The sequence below is a fragment of the Ursus arctos genome, unplaced genomic scaffold, assembly GCF_023065955.2.
Source record: "Ursus arctos isolate Adak ecotype North America unplaced genomic scaffold, UrsArc2.0 scaffold_16, whole genome shotgun sequence".
Classification (NCBI taxonomy): Eukaryota; Metazoa; Chordata; class Mammalia; order Carnivora; family Ursidae; genus Ursus; species Ursus arctos.
In genome coordinates this window covers 11,695,613-11,719,010 of record NW_026622830.1, presented here as the reverse complement: position 1 = coordinate 11,719,010, position 23,398 = coordinate 11,695,613, and the positions used below count along the sequence as shown (strand labels likewise).

Sequence of the window (23,398 nt, the reverse complement as noted above, 5' to 3'; positions counted from 1 at the left end):
AGCCTGTACGACCATCTTCCCTGGGTTCTTAGCTTGCATGTGTCACTAGGAGGTTTTTGGTCCATTGGGCCCCAGCCCCATTTCCCCCCACAATCCCTGGGGATTTTTTCGTGTGGTTTCACGTGGCCGTGAGTTTTAGGAATGTATCATGAAGCATGAAGGAAAAACTGGCTATATTAGGAGCTCCATTTCACTGCCGAGACAACTGAGCCCAACAGGTTAATGTAATGTGCCCGTTCACTTAGCACAATGCCTGTGTATTAGTCACAGTAATAACTAGCACTTACAAGATACCTACAATGAGCCAGGCAGGGGGTTCAATATTTCACAAGACCCAATTCCTTTGTTCTGACACCCCTGGGATACAGTATGATCGGTACCCCCAACCGGACAGTTGAGGACCCAGGCACAGCTGGCCACTCAGCTTACAATGACACAGGGGCGGGACGGAAGGACAGAGATGTCATAACCCTGGCCAGATCGGTGTGTGGTCCAGGCACCACAGCTCTTGGGATCCAGGGAAGAGAATTTATAAGGCACTCGGGTCCACAGGCGTTAAAATAACCAAGAGGGAACAATGACAGCTTGGCCAGCTCCTGCCGAGGGGGCTCTGAACGTGTGCAGCAGCTGCAGACGGCCAGCAATGGTCAGCCGCACGCAACGTCCCGTGTTTAGTATCTGGACACCAGGTCTGGAGGGAAGAGCTCCCTGCCAGATCTGACTATGTCAAAAGAGACCAGAAATTTGGCTTTTTATGTGAGATCTTCTGATTCTTAAAAGTTAGCAGACATTTCTAAACACACAAATAAGCAGATCTGTGGGCAGGAGATGGCTCATGGGCCGTTTGGAGCCGCTGCCCATGTTCCTGGCGGAGGACCCTGGTCTCCGGAGAGGAGGGCGTGTGCCAAGCAGCCGGAGCAGGAACCCCCACCCCCCACCCCGCCAGGCCCGCACCCCCCTCCACTGCCCCACACTCACTGTTTGATGCTGCTGATGGCGTACGCCTTCCCCAGGCACTGGTTGTGGCCAGCTCCCCATGGCATGCTGTAATTTTTCAGTCGCTTCCCGTCCTTGTAGAAGTCTTTCTTCTCTGACCCATCCGAGTTCAGGAATCGGTTATATTTAAATACCTGAAACAGGAAGGTCCGTTTTCCGACTCCACCCCCACAACACGCATGCCCGAGGAAAACTCTGTCAGGATGATCCCCGAAGTCTTGTTTATAAGAGGAAAAAACTGAAAACACAGTAAAGGACAATCGATAGGGGACTGGTTAAGAAATTACGGCATCCATTTAGAAGGTTGAGCGTGGTCTGTGCGTGCTCACACACAATTTTTTAGACTGGTTGTTGAGTGAAAAAAGCAAGTTTCGGAATAGCATGTATTGTGTGGTCCTGTCCACACACCTCTCTATTCATATGTGTGTGAGTGTGTTGTGTGTTTATCTGTAAAGGCATAAAAATAATTTAAAGGATACACTCCAAACCGTTGATAGGGAAGTCTGCGGAACTGGAGAGTAAAAGGAATAAAGAAAAATGTTTGCTTTTAAACAGATGTGTCTGTATATTTCTACTTTATAAGTATATATTACTTAGGCAGTTTCAAATTTAAAAATTAAAATGATTTTTAGAGGCGCCTGGCTGGCTGTCAGTAGAGCATGCAACTCTTGATCTCGGGGTCATGAACCCAAGACCCACGGAGGGCACAGAGATTACTTAAAAAAAATTTTTTTTTTAAAAAGAGGATGCCAATTTCCTTTGGTTACATTGTAGAATGGTAAGGGGGGATTGTATCTGAGCAAAGGGCTTGGCACAGAGTAGGAGGTGAAGGAAAGATGGGTGGAAAATAGGTGAATGGATCAGTGGATAGAGAGATGGAAGGGTGAATTGATGGATGGGTGGGTGGATGGATGGATGGTCGGTGAGTGACAGATGGACGGATGGGTGATTGGATGGATGGGACAGAAGGGTGGGAAGATGGATGGATGGGTGGGTGGGTGGATGGGATGGATGGATGGGTGGGTGGAGGGGAGAGGTGGGTGGAGGGGAGAGGTGGGTGGATGGGAGGGGTGGGGGAATGGGTGGGTGGATGGGAGGGGTGGGGGAATGGGTGGGTGGATGGATGGATGGGTGGATATATAGCACAGGGCCTGGCACACAGTAAGCACCCAAATCTGTTAGAAACTGTGAAGGTTTGATCCATCTCAAAGTCCAGGGAGAGAGAAAAGTATTGAGAAGCTAACATTGTAACATTCCAAAAAAAGGAAAATTGCTCAGCTATCGCTTACAAAGCACTCCCTGCGTGCCAGGCACTGTGAAGGCCTTTCTTACATGTTCTCATTTAATCTTCCCGACAACCCTGTAAGGCAGGAGCTATTATGACGTCCATTTCACAGGTGAGAAAACAGACACAGAGAGGTGAAGTAATTTGGGCGTGGACACACAGCAAACAAAGAGCAGAAGGGGGCTGCCACTCAGATTTGGCTAGTTCCAAAGCCATTGATTTCCCCCCCTCCCCGGTCCCCGGTATGTAATTTACCTCTGGGTCTGTGTAGATTTCCGGGTCTCTCTGGGGACTCAGGAAGGGAAAGAGGAGGAGGCGGTCTCCACGTCGCAGGCTGAATTCCCGCCCGTCTGCCATGGGCAGGGCCAGGTCCACCACAGCCTCCCGGGTAATGAAGGGCGCAGCAGTGAGCCTGAGGCTTTCACTCAGCACGCTATCTGCAGGGCAGATACCAGCAAGGGTCAGCGGCTTCCTCACACTTAAATGCCACCCCCAGCCCTCATTTTACAGAGGAAGGTGGGCAGGCTCAGAGACGGTGCATGATTGCCCACCATCACACAGGGAGGCCAAAAAGGCCAAGTGATGAGATATGATTGCTATGGTCCTCAGACTTGGATGTGAGGGTCTGGGTCTGACTCTAGGAGAAGCTGTGAGGGACTGTGGGAGCCAGAGAGATATCAGAGGAGACTACGTTGTTTCTGCCTGCCCAGCTTACATTCTCCATCTGGAAACAGTTCCCTGGTTTTCTTCTGGGGACCACCCCTCTCCCACTCTCAGAGGCTGGGCTGTTGACTTCACTCCCAATTCCTTGGGCTGTGTGTGACTGGCCAGGCAGAGCATCCCGTCCCTCTGAACCCCGTAACTGGCTCAAGATGGGCATATAACTCAAAGAGAACCAATAAGACACATTCCTGGGACTTTGGATGGGAATGTCGCAGAGAAGTGCACCCTGCCGGGGCTGACAGCCCATCAGCCTGGATCTGCTGATGGCCTTCCCGCAGGCCTGAGACTGGAGCCAACCCAGCAGAGCAGGGCTGAGAGAGGGAATACTGAGTCCTGATGATGTCGTTAAAGCACCTGGGTCCACCTATGCCTGAAGCTAGCTATCCTCTGAACTTTCTAGTCAATGCCCTCAAAAAAGTCCTTTTTTTGCTTCAGCCGGTTTAAGTGAGGTTTTTTGTCAATGGCAACCACAAATCTACTGAGTCCACGAGTCCTGGACAGCTGAGACAGGGCATAGAGAAGCCAGGTCTAAGAAGACAGGAGGTCTAGGGGGACCCTAGGTCAGAGGATGCCGATGGACCCTGGATGGTGGGAGCCCATGCTGGGAAGGGCTTAGGGCGCCCATGATGACTCAGTCTTTGGGGCTAATTTGGAGGGTCTGCCTCTCTCACCGAGCACAGGCATGCTGTCCAAAACCTTCTGGGGGAGGGTGGTCATCTGCGAAATGGGCTGCTCTGCTCTGGAGAGGAGCTGCTCGAGCTCTCCACGGACAGCCGCCAGGGCCTCGGGGTTCTTGAGGAGGAAGAGCAGAAGCCAGAAGGCAGCAGGACCCATATTCCCCTGCAATGAGAAGGAGCCCGTTATACCACCAAGAGCGCAGGCCTGGGGCGAGAGCCGACCACAGACACAGCCCTGGCCAAGCACAGAGGTTCCCACGCCTGCCAAACATCTAGGCATGACTCATGTTTATCTTCAGCTCAGGCCGTGGCCCAAATATGCTCTGGGGCTTTGGGGTAGCCCAATGCCTATTTCAGGGCTATTCTTGGCATCCCTGACCTTAAGCAAACTCATTGATCTGAGCTCACACAGGTAATCTTCATAGCTAATTGGCGAAGAAGGGTCAGAAGTCGGAACAAGGTGTATCAGTTAAGAGTATGGTTCACATCTGAGGATAACTGCATCCTTAGCCCCAATTCTCCACCCTTCCCTGTATCGACGCCCCTCGCCGTGGACTTGGCACTTCCTCCCTTCTCAGAGCCGGAGGGGATTTTCCCAGCCCTGTGAATCTGTGACTTGCTTTGGCCAACAGAGTGAAACAGGACTGAGAGAGCAGCAGGAGAAAATCTAGGTCTTAAGAGACCTTGCGTGTGTCCACCTGCCCGGCTGGCTCGCTGGTCCCACAAGGAGGACACAAGACACGGGGCAGAGCCAGCTGTCCAGCTGGGCCAGTCTAGAGCGGGTGATGCCCAGCGGACCCACAGACACGTGAGTTAAATCAGTGCTCATTGGTGTGGGCCACTGGGTTTTTGTGGTTGGCTGGTACACAACCACAGCAAACTCATGTAACATCTGGACATCTACTTTCAAATTTCTGAGTATTGTATGCATATAGCACAAAGAAGCCATAATCAACAGGGACTGTGAAAGCTAGTAATTTCTTGAACAAAATTACGTAAGAATTCCCAGCAGTTCAGGAATTAGGAAACTGGATAAAATTTCTTGCTCTAAGATTTCTGCCTTAGCTGAGCGTTTTAATATTGAGGTATTTAGCATGTGGCTAAAATGGGTGTGCGGTTCCCTGAAATGAGCTCCAGGCGTGGGTGGCATACCAACTCACCTCAACTGGGGGGATGATCTTTGTCCACCATCCAGGCTTGATAATGTTAATAGTCATTACATCCCATATTTCCCCTGTAACTCTATTACAGACGTTACCGCACACAGACCAAAGGACATTTGCACAAGGATATTGATCACAGTGCTGACGTAACAACAAGAGACTGGAGGCAATCTCAATGTCTATCAATATATCAATGAGATAAAGGATGGTCCATCCTCAGGATGATGACACAGGAAGTTGTTAAAGGCAGCTGGCTGGGCGGCTGTGTGTGTACAGATGGGACTGTAGCCAAGGTGCACGGCAGCACGACGTGGAACAGGGGTTCACTGTGTCCCCGCTTGTGCGTACGTTTCAAGAGGGATCATACGAAGAAGCACAGACCGGCTTTTGAAGGAGCCTCTGAGCCAGAAGCAGGGGGGATGGGGGACGGGTACTGATTTTCACTGCATATGTCTTTTTGAACTGTTCGACTTTTTTTAATGGATGCAGTACTTAAAAAAAAAAAAAGATTTATTTATTCATTTTTAGAGAAAGAGGAGGAGGGGCAGAGGCAGAATTACATATCCAACTCTTGATTTCAGCTCAGGTCATGACCTCAGGGTAATGGGATCAAGCCCCACGTCGGGCTCTGTGCTCAGTGTGGAGTCTGCTTAAGACTCTCGCTCCCTCGCCCTCTTCCCCTCCCCCCCCACTCTCTCTCTCAAATAAATAAATCTTAAAAAAAAAAAAAAGAACCTCCCTCTTGGTAAAATGGGGATAACATGCTCACTCTGGGGGTGTCCACAAGGGTCCCGAGACAGGATACAGGCGACCCTCACATGCTGGGCACAGAGTCGGTGCTCAGAAGAGGTTTCCCGTCCCAGCACTCTTCCTCCCCCTCCCCCATGTTGTTAGAGAACAAGGGAGAACCTGGACACTCCTGAGATTTCCTCCAGCACCTCAGGTCCAGCAGAGACAAGAAAGGTCACTCACTGTCCACCACTTAAATAGCCAGGGGAGTGTAGGTGATAAATAATTTAGCCTTGGGTTAACTCAGTGCAAAGGCCATTTTATCTCTCCCCGTCAGTGTGATGGGGGCCGCCGCTGAGTAATTACGAAGTGGGAGGGGAACGTGAGGCTGCTCAGTGATCTCTGCTTTCAGGAAAAAGCTGTGGCAAGTTAGGCAGGCGGCAAAGACTGCCTTCCACCCAGCCGCCCAGATTTGAGAGTGTGCCCTTGCGTGTGTGATCACACCACTACAAGAGACCCTGAGTTCACTATCCTGGAAGTTGAGTCTCCCACAGGGTCTTGCCTCAGTTTACCCAGGATGACATGTCCCATCTAGCCTCATCTCCTACCCCAGCAGCCAAAGTCCATTCCCCCAGCAGCACCTGTCCTCTGCTCTACTTTTTCGGTGAAAGGCGGTAGCTGACCTCCAGAGGGCGCTCAAGGTGTGCGGGACGCGGCACCCAGTGATTCCTGCGCGCCACTTTGTGGCCACCTCACCACACAGTCAGTAGGCGTGGGGGACACCTGCAGCCCTGCCTACCCCGCGTTCACTCCCTTGTGGTGGGTAACAGCCCCATTTTCCTTCGAAGAATTACCTCCCCTTCACCCTGATCATCTGGGGCTGACCCATCACCCTAGACCTCAGGTGCAGCCACGTGACCCGGGCTGGGCCACTATGAGTGATGTCCTCAGAGGGGACGTGTGACCCCGGCTGGGCCAGTGAGCACCACACCTGGGATTTCTACGAGAATCCCAGGGAAGCAGAAGCCCTCCTCCGCGGGGACTGCCCCACAGCCAGGAGGCGCTGGCGGCCCTCACTGCCACCATCTGGGGCTGGAGCCACCACAGAAGAAAGCAGAACTGAAGGAAGGGAGATCATAGGTGACATTTCTTTTCATGTTTTATGATTTTAAAAAAATGTATTTTAAGGGTCAACATGGTCGCCCACTGCCTAAAGGCTCAGAGCTGGGAGGGGAGCCTGGACTGTTGTTGGCAGGCCTTTGTGAACTCTCTCTCTACCCACCTGGTCCCCTCAGAGCCAGCCTCTTCCCTAGCCTGGACCTTGGATCTCTAGGCCCCTGGATGCTAGAGCCTTCACTGACCCCTCTGTTAACATTCCTGACTCCACTCTGACACTAACTATACCATTTTGCCACCCTGGGGAACTCTTTCTGCACCTGGCCTCTGGGGGGCCTCCCCCCACCCCCCCACCCCCCTCCCAGCCTCCTGGTAACTCCCCCTCCGTCTCCTGCGCACGCTCCTCCCCATCTTCCTGACCCCTGCGGCTGGAGAGGCCCAGGACTTGGTCCCTTCTCCATCCACCTGAGCCCCCGCTGTCTCCAGTCCAGTGGCTGCCAACCCCACCCCTGCACTGCCAACTCCCAAATGCACATCTTCCTCCTGGAGCTTTACCCTGAACTCCAGATTCTTCTTTACTCCAGGTGTACCCTCCACCTCCCACCCAGTTCTCGGTTTCAAACTCAGCACACTCAAAACCAGCCCTCTGATTTTCTTCCCCCAGACTTGCCCCTTCCACTATCTTGCTTATCTATTAACAGCATCTTCATCCTTTCTGTTGCTCAGACCAAAACCCGGAGGCATCCTTGTTGGTGCCCTCTCTCAATGTCTAGTCCAACAGCAAATCCTGTTGGCTCTACTGGAAATGTGTCCAGAAAGCACTCTCTCTCCCTCTGGCCCTCTGCACCTACCCTGGTCCAGCACCACCCTCGCTTGCCTGGATACCGCAGTGACCTCATCTCTAGTCTCCCTGACTCCACTTCTCCCACTATAGCCAGTTCTCAGCAATGATTCCTCTAAAGCAGATGGCAGGCCACATTGCTCCTCTGCTCAGAGCCCTTGAAGAATTCCTTTCTTAGAGTAAAAGCCAAAGTCCTCCCCAAAGCCCACAGGGCCCTGCATGGTCTGGCACCTGCTATCTCTCTCATCATCCTTATCCCTGCCTCAGGGCCTTTGCACTTGCTGTGCCCCCTGCGGATGCCCTCATCCTATGTATCTATATGGCTCCCCACCTCCCTCCCTTCCTTGGAGTTTCTGCTCAGATGTCATCTTCTTGGTGAGACCTTCCTTGGCCACCCTATAAAAGCAGCCCCTCCTCACTGCCCTCTGCTATTCCCTCCCATGCTTTATCCTTTCTCTGCAGAACTTGACTATATTTTAATATGCTTACTTGTTTATCAATTGTTCTCTCCCAGAATATCAGCTCCATAAGAGCAGAGATCTTTGGTCTGCTCGCTGCTCTATCCCCAGCTTCTAGAATGGCGCCCAGCACACAGTGGGCCCTCACTAAGTATCTGTTGAACATGTTTCCTGAGCTCTAGTTATCTCTGAGCATGGTTACGGGCCTGGCATCGTCCCTTCCTCTCTGCCTCACGGCAGCACCTTGAGGAAGGGACTGCGGTCTTTGTTTTAAGCTGAGCACACCGAGGCACCGAGAACTTAAGTGACTGGTTGGCCAGGGAGTGGCAAAATCAGGATTCAAATCCAGGCAGGTTGATCATAGGGCCCGCGCCTGAAACCACTGCACTACTCAGCATCTTGGCCCTGTTCTCAAGACTCCAGCTCTTGAAGCGTCTTCCCACCTGCCTGAATTCTGCACACTGCCAGCGACTCAGAATCAGAGGATGTCCTGTCCCCAAGTCGTGCTCAGTTCTCCTGGCCCCGCCACAGGCTGTTCCCCAGACTTTCTGCCACTCAAGCCCCCAAGCCAGCGTCCAGTTCTGCTGACAGAGGTCATTCGGCAAGGGATTCTGGGGGCAGTTTGGAATTCCAAGTCTCTGCCCATAAATATGTTATTAGGCACTAATGGGGACCCAACTGCTGATTAAACCCATCCCTTGCCCCTTGCCAGCCTTTGCCTGCAAGGACAGTTAATGGCTCTGAGAGAAAACTAAAAATAAGCTGCAAGTCGATGGGAAGGGAATTACCTGGAAACGTCAAGTGTGTGCAGTTGTCCCTGCTGAGGAGGGGCCAAGAGAAGGAGCGGGACTCTGGGGTCCAGGAGAGGACGGAAACCAAGACTCGAGAGGCCGCATCCTGAGCCCCGCTTTTTCTCTCCCCGCTCTCTGGTCCATTACAACATCCATTGACGCTGTCTTCTCTGCTTCCAGAATCCATCTACTTCTTCATCACCTCCATGGCCACCACCTGGTCCTACCACCACTGTCTCCTCATTGGTGTCCCTGCTCCTGCCTTTGCTCCTCAGATCCTGTCCCTCCTCTGCTTAGAATGCTCCCAGGGCTCCCACCTCACCCAGAGAAAAATCCCAAGTCCTTACTTACTGGGACCCACAGGCCCTCCATGATCTCTTCCCTCGCTCCCAGTACCCCCCCCCCCCCCGCCAATGATGCTTTGGCCACACTCAACTCCTTGCTGTTGCTCAAACACTGGGTATGATACAACCTCAGGGCCTTTGCACTGGCGGTTTCTCCCACCTGGAAGGCTCTATTCCCACATCCCTCCCAAGCTCCCAACATCAGCTCTTTCTTATCAGCCAAACATCTCCTCAGAGAGGCCTCCCCGACCACGTTGGCTACAGTTGACCCCCAGGGCGTCTCTATTCATGACTCCATTTTACATCCTGCATATCCACATCTAAAATCACCCTATATATGTGTTTTCGTGACTGTCTGCCCCACCCCCAAAGCCAGCGAAAACATAAGCAACAAAAGCGGGTCTTTGAGGCCTATGGGAAGTACTCAAAGGAACTTTTAAATAATTCTTCAAAATGACTGTTCTGCATTCTCCAAAAATGCCAAGGTCATGAAAAACAATGAAAGGCACAGGAACTGTTCCATATTAAAGAAAACTCAAAAGACAGCATGACTAAACGTTCCGTGTGACCCTGCATTAGATGTCAGACCAAGACGAGCCATAAAGGACATTACCGGGACAACTGGAAAAACTGGAATAGGGACTGTCTATTAACTAATGATCATGTATCTGGGTTAATTGCCCCGAATGGGGTCATTGTACTGTGTCATGTAACGGAAAGTTCTTGCTCCCAGGAACGTACGCTCAAGTAATTAGGGGTAAAGAGCCATGATGTCTGCAACTTATCTGCAAATGGTTCAGTAAAATAATCACAGTAGGACAGAGGGGGGAGGAGGGGGTGGAGGAGGAGGAGGGGAGAGGGAGAGAGAGAAAGCACATGGGATAAAATGTTCAAAGTTGGGAAATCAAGGTGAAGTGTATCTAAATGTTTATTAAACTATTCACACAGCTCTCAGTCTGACATTCTTCCAAATTAAAAAAACCCCTGAATACGGAATGAACGATGCCGTTCATGCCAACGGTCTGACAGCCTGGGAAGTCAGGGAGCAGACCACTGGGTCTGTGTTCACACACCCACGCCCACAGTCCTGCGGACACACACTCCCAAATGCACACAGCCACGCACGGGCACTCGTACGTGCACGCGTGCTCACGCGCACGCCCACGCCCACCTGCGTGGCCCAGAGCTGCAGCACCATGGCCCGGGCCTGCATGTCCTCCGACACGCCCGTCTCCTGCAGGTGGAGCAGGTAGCTCTCCAGCCAGCTGCTCCGTTGGGCCCGTGCGGCCAGCCTGGCCGGGGACAACAGCTTCCACAGGCGACCTTTGACTCGGCGGGCGTGGTCCTTATCGCCTGCGGGGCCAAAGCACAGAGGGTGGGGGTTAGAGATCTCCTGCCCCCACCCCCCAGCCCCGGGCCACCCAGCCCGACGTCCCATGAGGCCAAGGGTCTGCTGGGTGTCACTCTTCGGGGGTAAGGAAAGAGGCTCCAGGGAAGGCCTTTAAATGCTAACCTGTTATTCTCTGTCTCCCCCACCCCACCCACCCCCGGCGGACAGGAGTGAAGGGCCTCGTTGGTTTTATCCGTCTCCGTGTCTCCAGCACCCGGCCCCCAGTCGGTGCTCAACCCATATGCCTTCAGAGAACGGTGCTTCTTACGCGGCAGGGGAAAGAACACAAACAGCGGCATTCTCCCTTCCAGGGTCCGATCCCCAAGCAACGCCAGCCCGCGTGTGGGGGGAGGACCCCACGAGCAGGCTCAGCACAGCGGCATTCGGGAGACACCGGGAAATAACCTAACCGCCTTCAAGACGGGACAGACGGGTCTGGGGTCTCCAGGGAAGGCACGGAAGGGACCCCTCGGAGCAGGAGGGGTGGGGCGGCCTCTGCTCAGCCCCACGGGCCTGACAGAGAAACTTGGCCCAGCACGGCCAGGGAGGCTGAGTTTTCAGAAGACGAAAAGCCAGAGGTTCATATGGAATCTTCTCCTGTTTCAGCCTCTGAGCAAGACCTGCGCATCAGTTCGCAAGCCACGGAAGCTCCTCCGAAGGCCAGCTGTGGCCCGCCGATCGCCAGTTAATAGTCACCATGAATAAACGCCGTGCGGCGGTGGAAACGGTGTGCAGACCCAGACGGGCCCGCAAGGGCGACTGTCGAGGGTGCGACGCCAGGCGCTCATTACTCACACGCTGTGGTCACGCTACAAGACGATGAGGTATTCACACACGGATGTGCAAATAAAAGATTCGGTTCTTCCGAAACCACCCCTTGGGGAAGCAGATGTTGCTTTGGCTTGTTACAAGAATTCCCAAGCACTAGAAACTCTCTCATTGGCTGTTCGGAACCACAAAGCAGGGTTTCAGGACGGTCCATGCACCCAATGGTTCGAAACTGGGTTGAATATTACAGGGCGTTTGAAAGGGTGGAAAATGTAGGCTAAACGTATATGAAAATACACGTATATTTTAAGCATCTTAGTTACATGCTCAAATAACACGCTCCACATGCTGTTCTTTAACCTCTTGACCCTTTCAGGTGATAGCCTTCTCAATCTAACGCAATGAGCCCAACTGTTCATCAACTACATTGTCTTCCTGTGTTTCTTAACTTTGGGGGCACTGGAGAATCACCCAGGAGCTTTGAAATCTGTGTGCCCAGGTCTCACCACAGAACAATCTTGCCAGAATCTCGGGGGGTGGGACCGGGCACACAGAGGGTTTCAGCAGGTGAGTAGAGGGGATAGGAAGTGCCCATTCTGGATGCTTCTAAGAGTCATCTGACGAAATATCTAAAGGAAACAGAAATGTAACACAGATTTGGAAATGACTGGCATTCTCTGAGGTCTGACAGCACAGCTGCAAACCTGGAATATCACTGTCAACACAGCTTTTTAGGATGACTTCAAAAAGCAATGCAGTATGAAAAGACAACCAGCGGAATGAGGAAAAATATTTGCAAATCATAGATCTGATAAGGGTCTCATATCCAAAATATATAAAGAACTCCTATGATTCAACAACAACAAAAATCCACCCCACCTCTCAACTCCTCCGTTTTCAAAGCCTGTAAACCGGGATAACATGAGTTCCCACGCAAAGGGTTATGCAGGAATTGAATGTGTTAACCTATAAAGCACAGAGAGCGACGCCAGGCATAGGCCTAGTGAACAGCAGCTATATTATTAAATAAAGCTCATGAGTGTTAGCACATTGTTAGTCCATGGAGAATATATTCACGTACTGTTTCTGTAATTAGGAAATAATAATTTGTGAAATAAACAACACGGAGTTCGCAGCCAGGGAGACCCAGGAAGACACGCTAGCTCTGTTCCTTCCTAGAAAGACGATCTTGCACAAATCATTTGGGTCTCCGAGCCTCGGTTTCCCCACCTATAAAACGGAGGAAACCTAGCTCATCAGGAGGATATAAAAACACAGAACACACTTGGTACCGGAGGGGCTTGGTAAGTCAGACGTGCTACATTCTTGCCGTGATTGTAAGGTTTTATCAGCCCCAGTGTAATGATTCAGTTCTGTGGTTCAGAACTTCCAGGCCCATGTAACTAGCAACAGCACTGGTTTCAAATCCCAGACCTCCCATGCTGTGTGGCCTTGGCCGAGGCCCCATCTACCTCTGGGCCTCAGTCTCCCCATCTGTAAAACGAGAGGCTCAGACTAGAGTACCTCTCAAGTTTTTCCTCAGAAGCCCATCTGTTCCCTAGGAACCTGGGGGCACAGCCCAGAAAGGGACATATATTTAAAGTCTTGTGTTTTCCCTTTGAGATGTATTAGAATTTTGCATCAGACTCTGTATTCTTTAAATAAGAAAGCCTTTCCCCCAAAAACAACATTCAAAGAAAAGAGGCCCCTCCCCAATAATCCAGTGAAACAAATGTTCCAGCATAGTTAGCTTGGGGCTCTATTTAACTGTCCCCAAATCTCTCCCTATGAGAAGCGCCAGACTCAGTGATCTAAGGGTCCCCCAAAGGGTCCATTTTCTTTTAAAAAATGTTTATACTTTTAATAGTGGAGGAGGAATAATGCACACACATGGTAACAAAATTAAGAAAAAGAAAGAAAGCCGCTCTAAGAGTTCAAATGGGCATCTTCATCCCATCTCCGCCTCCTCAGAAACAAAAGTCTCTCCATGTTCCCACATTCTTAAAAAACAGGGATGTTAACTAAACTTATTTTGGTGCTCATTTCACAATAAAAGTAAGTCAAGTCATTATGCTGTATGCCTTAAACTTATACAGTGTCGTGTGTCAATCATAGCTCAATAAAACGGGAAAAAAATTAGAATAAAAAAACCCAAAATATACTCCATCTTCTGCACCTTTTTCGTAAGAGATTTCAGCCTGTAACAGCATATCCTGTTCTGCTGTACAGTTGCACAGTTCTCCTTTATGTGAATGCATAATTTATTTCAACAGTCCCGACTGGGGAACATTTAGGCTGTTTGCAGCATTTGCTATTACAAGCAACGGGGCAATGAATATCTTTGTGCATCTCTAGACATCTGCAACTATTGCTGTAGGATAATTCCTAGTAGTGGAAGTTCAGGATCAAAGAAACAAGTCTGTCTGTTTTGGTAGGTTCTGCCAAATCACTCTTCCAAAGAGGCCGCACTCTTCACAGGCCCAACAAGGTCTGGGGGCAGCTTTGTCCACCAGCCTGGAGCCCGAAGATGAGAAACCTTCCCCGACACTGCCACCTGCTGCCCACACTGGGAAATGCAGCCTTCCTATACTGAGCCCGGGGCTGCTCCCTGAATGACCCAGGGTCCCTGGTAGTTTCTGCATGGAGGAATGGGCAATGGAGAAACCACTCTTTACTGAAGAAGCAACTGGTGCTGGGATGTGCCAGGTGCCTCGTCAGATGCTTTACACACAGGATTTTGCAATCAGACCAAGTTTTCATTTTGCTGGCTCTGCCACCCACCGATCCTGTGTTCCTGACAAATGACTTCACCTCTCTGAGCCTCGGTTTCCTTACTTGCAAAATGGCTATAATAATGCCAACCTTCTAGGGGTGCCTGGGTGGCTCAGTCATTAAGCGTCTGCCTTCAGCTCAGGGCGTGGTCCCGGAGTCCTGAGATCGAGCCCCACGTCAGGCTTCTCCGCTGGGAGCCTGCTTCTTCCTCTCCCACTCCCCCTGCCTGTGTTCCCTCTCACTGGCTGTCTCTCTCTCTCTGTCAAATAAATAAATAAAATATTGAAAAAAAAATAATGCCAACCTTCTAGCCTTGATGCCAGGATTCAACGGGACAGGGAGTTGTCTCTAAAAGGGTGCAAAGAGGCAATTCACAGAGAAGCAAAGCAGAGAGCTGGTGAAACACACAAAGCTGTTTCATCACAGTGGTCAGCGAAACGCCCATAAAGCCAGATGCCCCTTTTTTGCCCATCAGATTGGCAAGGTTTTAAGGCTGATGACAGCTTGTTAACAAGGTTGTGGGGAAATGCAAATTAAAACAACAAGTTACCCGCCTCTGCCCATCAGATTGGCAAACACACAGAAGGACTGATAACATCTGGTGGGGAATGAGCAGACTCCCTCCCTTCGGGCAGGCGTATGAATTGCTCCGTGGTTTTGGAAATGATGTGGCAGCAGCTAACAAGAATTTTAATGTGCATGCCCTTTGACGTGGCAAACCCATTTCCAGGAAACTGTCAGAGAGGAATAAAATCACCAGATGGTAGAGAAGATACAAGTACAATGAAATACTATAATAACCACAAACACACACACACACACACACACACACACACACACAAAAGGAAACAATTATAAATATCCATTGGAGGGGGGTGGCTGCCTAAACCCTGGCAAGCAAGAGCTACAAAGATATCTCAATTCTTCTGCATGTTGATTTTATATCTTTCTACTTTGTTAGAGTCTTTTTTGTTTGAGTTAGTTTTATCATGGATTTCCTGGGGTTTTCCCAGCCATAGCGTCAGATCTTCTGCACACAAGGACAGTTTACATCTTCTTTACCCATTCTTATACCAGTAATTGATTTCTCTTACCTAACTGCACTGGCTAACACCACTAGAAGATGTTTGTATTGACAGGGAAGAATATACAGCTATAGTGTTAGGTTTAAAAAAAATCAAATTGCAGACAATAGATATAATCCCTTTCTAAAATACACAGTGACACTCTAGATATGTCTACTTGTCTCTATCATAAAATACAATATTCCTATAAAACAGTGTGAATATATACCAGCATGTTAACACTGGTTTCCACAGGAAGCTAGGCTTGGAAGAGTATTTTTTTTTTTTTTTTTTAAGATTTCATTTATTTATTTGACAGAGAGACAGCCAGCCAGAGAGGGAACACAAGCAGGGGGAGTGGGAGAGGAAGAAGCAGGCTCATAGCGGAGGAGCCTGATGTGGGGCTCGATCCCATAACGCCGGGATCACGCCCTGAGCCGAAGGCAGACGCCTAACAACTGCACTACCCAGGCGCCCCTTGGAAGAGTATTATTACTCTTATTGTCTACATCTTTGAATTGTTTAACCATAAGAATGTTTCTTTCTTTCTTTTTTTTTTTTTTTAAGATTCAATTTTTTGTTTGAGAGAGAGAGAGAGCATGAGCGAAGCTGGGGGAGAGAGACAAGCAGACTGCCCGGTGAGCAAGGAGCCCAACATGGGGCTCCATTCCAGGACCTGAGATGAAGTCAGATGTTTAATCGACTGAGCCACCCAGGTGCCCCAGAAATGTTTCTTCCTTAATTTAAGCTAATTTAATATGTTAAAGTTTGTTTTTAAAAAATACGTAAATAAAGGAAATGGGGTGGTGGGCTGTCGAGAGCACTGAACGAGACCACGCTTAACCTAGTATCTGGCTCACAGAAAGTGCTCAACAGAAGACTGGTTTTTCTTATTACCTCAGTCATTCCTGACAGTCACCCTGTAGGAAGAGCCTATTGTTCTCCCCATTTTACAGATGCGATCGCTGAGGCCCAGGGACAATATGCAGGATCCAGTAAACCACCTCGAGTCATCTGAGCTGAGAGTCGGTCTCCATCACTCCCTTCAACTGCCCTTCCAGAGAAAGGACCTGGGGCAAAAAGAAGTTAAGTAATTTGCCCAAAGTCATCAGCGCAGAAGCCCGACCGTAGGGATCTGAATCCAGGTTTTGCTGCAAGTGTCTGAGTCCGGGCCATACACTAATTCTCAACTTTCCCATGGCACTTGTCCTACATGCAGTTTCCCGGCCTCCCTGGAGACTTGGATTCCGCTGGACCAGGATGGGGCTTAGGGGCTGGTAACATCAACAAGGGCCCCAGAGGGTTCTTCTCACTAGGTAGTCTGAAACACAGCAGCCAGAAGGCAGTGCAGCCCAATGGTCCCACGGCCCCACGCATGAATCCTGCAGGCACCTCTTTACCAATACGGAGTCCCCTCTGGAGCCACAAAAATAAATGGGGTGGATTTTCACAAACCCAAGTGGAAATACTTGAGATGTGGGGTTCCCTGGACATGCTAAGTGGCAGAACAATTCCTTCAGGTGCAAGATCAATGTCGTAAGAGCGGAGGGCTGGTAACTAAGAGAAATGAAGGCATGTGTGCCATGAAAGACACGGACAAGAACAGCCTAATTCACAACAGCCCCAAACTGGGAACGATCCAGACATCCGTCAACCAGGGGATGGATAAACAAATCGTGGTACATTACTCTAACGAAATGCTATGCTACAATGAAAACAGGCTACTGATACATATGGCAACCTGGTCGAAGTTGACAGACAAGAAGCTGAGTGACAGAAGCTAGACACAGAAGGTCACACGCTGTCTGATTCAATTTATGGGAAGGTCAAGGAAGGTAAAACTAAGGAACCTGTCCAGTGGCTCCCTCTGTGGGGTGGATATTGACTGGGAAAGGACATGAAGCATTTAGATTTACCTCTCAGCTATGCATTTAGGACCTGTGTACTCTCCTCTATGAAAATTATATCTCAGTAAAAAAAAGTAATAAAAACCTTTAAAAATAGAATAAAAATAACACACAACGAGGTCTCCAGGCCCTACTGCAGATGTGCTCTTTCCGCCAGGAACCTCAGCTCTGGCCTGAGCCCGGCCCCCCCACCACTATGCTCTTGCATACACCCAGTGACAGGGATCTCGCTGCTTCCCAGGGCAAAAGAATGTCCTTCTTCTTAGGTTGTCTGTGATCCTTCAGCTCAAGTATGGGCTCTCCCTGAGTCCTCCATCTGTCCCACCACCCCACCATGACCCCCACAGTGCTTACCCACTGACAGGGAGCCACGCGCCAGTTTGGGGAGCAGCAGGTCGAGCTGGCGGAAGGTGTGGAAGACATCGGCTGAGTGGGCGCGGTCCTGGGCCTGGCTCTCATGGGTACGTGGCAGAGCTTCGACTCCGTACAGAGTTAGGTAGCCGGCTCTGAGGGTGGCAAACAGGGGATCAGGGGGTGAAACCCTCCCACAGCCGCCTACAAACTTTCCTTCATACACACAGCTCATGAGCACCTGCTTTTCCTACTTTATGCCGGACTGTTTGGGCCAGGGAGTTAGCAATGGAGAAAACAGACAAAGCCCTCAAGCCCTCAGGGAGTGTCCCTCTTGTGCGGGACACAGACAGCAGGTGATAGAGGTAAGTGAACAAGTGACCTACCAGCTGGTGCTCAGAGATGCAGACAAAGAAAGCTGGCTGGAATGTGGGGGTACAGTGAAGGGTGGGGAGGGGCTCAGAGTACAAAGAGCAGAGAGAAGGGGTTCAGGGCGACATCCCGAGCCAGGAAGGAGATGCAGGATTGAAGAGCAGTAAGGAGGTTGGTGAGGCCAGAACAGAGTGACTGAAGGGACAGCAGGGCAAGATGGGGGCACCAATCAGAAAGAGGCTACTGCCCCTGGAGAGGGAGTCAGGGCAGGCTCCCTGGAGGAGGCAGGGTCTGAGCTGAGCGGGGAGAAGGGACGAGGGAAGGGGTGTGGGCCAAGGGCATAACCTGGCCAAAGGCTCAGAGCTGAGGGGGCAAGCATGGTCTGGTCATAGAGCTGCCACCTGTCACTGGTCCAGGCGCTGGAGCTGGAATGTGTGGGGACAGGATGGGAGCAGCCAGGGGGGTGGCAGGGCTAGTGACACAGGGCAGGGCAAGGGGCTAGGTGGCCTTGGGGAGAAGGCTGGGCTGGACCTGAAGAGCGCTGGGGGTCTGAAAAGGAAGGACGGGGCCTGGCAGGGTGTAGACAAAGGATGAGACACGGGAGGAAGTATGAGTCCTCATGCATGCACGCGCGCGCACACACACACACACACGCTGCCCACAGGAATGCTCTTAAAGAAAGTGTTTTCACCACCAGCCACTTGTAAGTGCTCCAAAAGCCCAGCCCCCCTGGCCTCAGTCCCGGGAGAAAAACCACGGGTTTTCACTTTTTCCATGTGGTGGGAGGGACTGGACCTCCGCAGAGATGCCACGGGAGCCGTGACCTGTCCCTCATCAGTTTCTCCTCGTCCCTGGAACTCCCAGGAGAGGGACTTTCCGGAGGAGAGGGTGGAAGCAGGAATGAGAGTGGGGGCCAAGAGGGGCCGGTCTAGTCCCACTCTGTCCGTCATCTGTGCAGCGCGAGCTCACAGCAGATCTTCAATGTCCGATGGAGGGGTGGACGGGTGGATAGGAGGGTTTGTGCATGGATGGATGCATGGGTGGGAGGCTGGCTGGCTGGACGGACGGGAGAGAGGGACAGAGGGAGGTGGATGAATGGGTAGAATTTGATCCTAAGAACACTGATCTTGGGAGAAATTATAGGATCGTCATGATTTCGAGCTCAGTCACCCAGGCTAGTACCGCGCCACCTTTCCCCTGCATCCCTCTCCCTCATCCGGCCTGGCTTCCATGCGCCGCAGAGATGGAGAGCTCATGACCTGCCCATCCCACTGCACTAAGGCAGCAACCCTTCCTTCAGAACAGCAGACCCTCCCCGGGGCACACCTGTGCCTCTGCACCATACTTGTTGCCCTGCCCCTCCAGTCATGCGAGGCTCTGGGTCCCTGCTCTCCACACCGGTGGTCCCGGTTTCCTTACGGGAGAATTGTAAAGGTGCAGTCACAAACTGGATTCAGTCCACCAACTTGTTTGGTTTGGTTAAGAGCGTTTGCATAAACAAACTGAACGATTGGGAAAACTGCACAAAATCTGGAGGCCCCCTCATCTCATCTTGAAAAAGGAGAGAATCTGCCCCCCCGCGGAGCCTGCAGTCCCACCTAGTAACCCTGGGCAGCCAGGGGGTCGCAGCCACCCCTTACCCAGGAACGAGCTGGGTCAGCCAGCCCTGGGGTCTCTGGTCCCATTTGCACCAGTTTTTTCCTTAAAGCAGAGAACCATTTTCCTGTGTGTGTGTGTGTGTGTGTGTATTTCTATCAAAAATAAGCAATGAAAAATAAACCATGAAAACCCCAGTAAAACTCAAGAAGGCATGAGGTTTCCCACTGTGGTAGTGAAGGTCCCTCCCGTGGCACCTGCACGTCAAAGCAACATGGGTGGGACAGGACGGGAGACAGAATAAACCACAGTGCAAAAACACACATGACCTCTAGGTGGTGCTAGGAGCCAGGAGAAAAACCACGCTAGCCTGGCGCTGGGTAAGGGGGGGCTATCCTACTAACTGGGGTGTCAGGAGAGGCCTCTCTGAGGAGGTATCACCTGACACATGAATGAAGTGAGGTGAGGGCTATGCAGACATGTAGGGAACAGCATTCTCAGGCAAGAGAAAGGGCAAAGGCCTTAGGGCGGGTGTGGGCTGGGCTGGGGCCGGTCAGGCAGGATCCTGCAGTCAGGGTTAAACTTTGGATGAGACCGAGTGAGGCAGGAGTGCCACGGGAAAGGCTGGAAGTCGTGAGTGGTGGCATCTCATGGCTTGGGGCCACACAAAGCTGCACCTCCTGTCATCCAAGTCACTCATTCCCTTCCTATCTCAGGGGCTGCACACGGCACTAAAAAGGCCAAGCCCACCGGGCCAGGAAATAGAAACTCCAGCCCAGGTCTGATCCTGAAGACACAGGGATCCATTTATACATGACCCCCCACCCCAGCCCACCCCCAACACACACGGCTGTTACCACGGATGTAACAGACTCAGCTGCCACCACACGGTCCCCACCTTCCCCTAATGCCACAGCCTCCTGACTTCTTTTCTCACACAAGGACATAGGGTGACAGGAGCCGGGGGACGTGGGAGATGCCCTGCTGTGACCTTGCCGTGTGGTTTTAGCTGTTCCTCTCTGGACCTCAGTCTCCCCCAACCCACAATGACGGGGTGGACCGGACCAGCATCGCCCAGACGAATTACAGCCCTGATGGTGTTTGCACCACTCCAGGTGACAGGAGAAAAATGTGGGCCACTTACACAGCAAGGGTGTGCTTGAAAGTGTAGGCTCCGCAGGGCCGCCTGGGTGGCTCAGTCGGCTGGGCGACCGACTCTTGATTTCGCCTCAGGTCATGATCTCGGGGTCATGAGATCGAGCCCTGCATGGGGTTCCGTGCTGAGTGTGGAGTCTGCTTGAAATTCTTTCTCTCCCTCTGACCCTCCCCCTGCTCGCTCACTCTCTCTCTCTCTTAAATCGATCAATAAATAAAATCTTTAGTAAAAAAACAACAACAACAGTGTAGGCTCTACAGCCAGCCCCGCCATGACCCCAAACGACGAGACTGTGGGCAAATGCCTTAGGCTCTCCGGGCCTCAGTTTCTTCATCTGTCAAATGGGGTTTGTAAAGTTCCAGCCTCGTGGAGCTGTCATGAGGGTGAAAAGTGTTAACACACATTGAACCTACCTGTGAGCACATACGCAGGTGTCCTGAATGCACCTGTGTGCCCGTGTGTCTGCAAATGCCTGTCGTTTATTCTGAAACCGTGTCTCCAATTTTTTTGAAGCAGTTGCAATGGCCTTTGGTTTCTGAAATGCTGGTCAGTTAACAGCACCACCAGAAATCCGCAGGCTGCCCCTCCTGCGCTTTCCTGTCGCCGCCTGTGCCCACACTCCCCACCCCCGCCCCAGCAAACCCTCAGCAGGTCCTGTCAACTCCGGCCCCCAGAGCTACCCCTTTGTCGCCATCTCCCAGTCAGCTCTGGGTCCGAGCTCCCGTTCTCTCACCCAGGCAACGTCAACAGCTCCGAACAAGCCCTCCTGCCTCTCCGGCCACACCCCAACCCCAAGGTTAGGCTCCGTCTACAGCCAAAGAGAGCTTTAAAACGCAAGTCCAATCACGTCGCGCCCCTGCTCAAACCCCCAGTGCCACTCATCTTACTTAGAATAAATTCCAAAGCCTTTCCCGGCCTTGAGGCTCTGTGAGACCTGGTTTCCGAAAGCCAAGTGCCCTGACCTTATCTTAACCCCGCCGCCTCGGCGCACTGGGCTCGGCGCACTGGCCCTCTGGCCAAGCGTCCTCCTACCTCTGCCACTCTGCGCCCGCTGGCTGCTTCGCCTACAGTCTCGGCATGGGGGGCATGTGTAGCCAGCCCCCACCTCTGAGGCCAGACCCTCAGAGAAGCCCCTTTTTCAGTCCGGTTTAGAAGAGCCCTCCAGGCGCTATCACCCCATCGGCTGATCTCTGCGGCCGCACCTGCCAGTCTCTGACATACCCACCTTTATGTATGGGTTTATGATCTGTGTCTCTTGTGTCAGCTCTGTGAGTTTCGGGTCGCTGTCCTTCCCCTGCTGCACGCACAGTGCTTGGAATTGTGTCCATTGCCAAAGGAAGGGACACTGGGTAGCGCAGTTTTTAATCTAAGTTTACAAGATCTGATAAAAAGTTAAAGATCTGGGTTGTTCTCCCAAACATTGTGCTTTCCTTGGAAGCCACAGGACAAGACAGTCTCTAAACCCTCGTTCTGCTGCTCCCTCTCTGGACGGCTGAGAGGCCCCTTTCCCTGACCTGTGCCTCCTTCACAACTCATAGCCTGAGCCAGGCGAACACCTGGGGCCCCAGATACAAACGGTCCTCTTGTAGTCTTTGCTTCGCGTGTCCCAAGCTGCTTTCCCACCCGTAAAGTCCTCGTGGTTCCCACGGCCACTATTAGTGGCTGACCCAAGTCCAGAGAGCTGGGCGCCACTCCCGAGAGGGGGCGCCACCCTGGCTCACCTGAGCAGGCAGCTGTAGGAGAAATCGAGGAGACCCATCTCCCACCAGCCACTGGCCGCTTCTGTGGTGTCGCCCAGCAGGACAGTGCGGAGGTTGGTATACATGGCGTCCATGAGTGCCTGGAGGTCCCTGTGGAGGAGGGTCCTAGGGCAGGAAACAAAGTAGGGGTACGGCTTCCAAAGGGAAACATATGCACACAGGCGCCCCCCGTCCCCAAACCACAGGGCCCCAGGGCTCCGGTTCCTCGTTGGCAATGGGGGCCTGTGGACAACTGGCATAAACCCGATATTATTATTATCATCATCATCATCATTGTGAATGACACCGGCAGGTGCTCTTTATTGTGCCAAGCGCCATGATCTCATTTCATCGTTTGACAACTCAAGGGGTCACAGTTACCATTACGTCACCCATTTTACAGACAGAGAAACTCAGGGACAGAGAAGAATGTGACCTTCCCAAGGTCACACAGCCAGTAAGTGACACAGCTGGGACCGAAACCCTGGTCCGCCCAACTCCAGAGTCTGAACTCCCAACCGTGACAGTCTGTCCCTCCTTGGGACACACAAGCTCGGATAAGGAACCCAGCCACACACTTCTGGAAGAGAGAGAACTTGCAAGACAACTCTCTCCTTGCGATCCAAAGTTGGGGACACCTGTTGGAATAAAGCATCCCCCGACCGAGGACTGCTAAGACATGACCCTGAGTGAAGGCCACATGAGGAATAAGGTCATCTGGGCTGGCGACCTGGTCTCACAGTATGTGCCTGGGAGTCCGGCAGGGTGAGTGGCTGAAGCGGGAAGGCCCTCCATACGGAGCCTCCGCAATACAGAGTCAACACCGAGCCATGCCTGAGCATGTGATTAAAAGCCAACAAAATGGGATCTCGTATCTGAGGTGAAGGCCCCTTTGTAACACAGGCAGGGATCGAGACCAGAAAAGGCCCCGCGGCAGCAAGCAGTGTCCCGGCACCACAGCAGAACCAACGTTCAACAGCGACACCTCGCGGCAGCAGGGAGAACAGTGCTAGGGTGCCGACCCAGCTCTCTGTCCCCACCTGCTGTTTGGAAACAGGATGGACCCCTGTAGACTGAGAAAGCCACTGGGTTCTAGGATAACTCAAGAGGGAGAAGCCTCCAGAAGGGTTCCATGAACTCCCAGAAAGTATAAGCTTTTG

General features: G+C 51.8%; 1 protein-coding gene across 1 annotated transcript in view; it reads right to left on the bottom strand.

The window, feature by feature from the left end:
- PTGIS (prostaglandin I2 synthase) overlaps nucleotides 1-23,398 on the bottom strand; it is a 40,330-nt gene that overhangs the window by 5,107 nt on the left and 11,825 nt on the right. The window contains exons 4-9 of the mRNA XM_026503705.4: nucleotides 22,221-22,364; nucleotides 17,379-17,530; nucleotides 10,295-10,476; nucleotides 3,676-3,844; nucleotides 2,537-2,718; nucleotides 979-1,130 (exon numbers count right to left, since the gene is read on the bottom strand). Of these exons, the coding sequence (XP_026359490.3) occupies nucleotides 979-1,130; nucleotides 2,537-2,718; nucleotides 3,676-3,844; nucleotides 10,295-10,476; nucleotides 17,379-17,530; nucleotides 22,221-22,364 (981 nt within the window). The remainder of the gene's footprint in view (nucleotides 1-978; nucleotides 1,131-2,536; nucleotides 2,719-3,675; nucleotides 3,845-10,294; nucleotides 10,477-17,378; nucleotides 17,531-22,220; nucleotides 22,365-23,398) is intronic.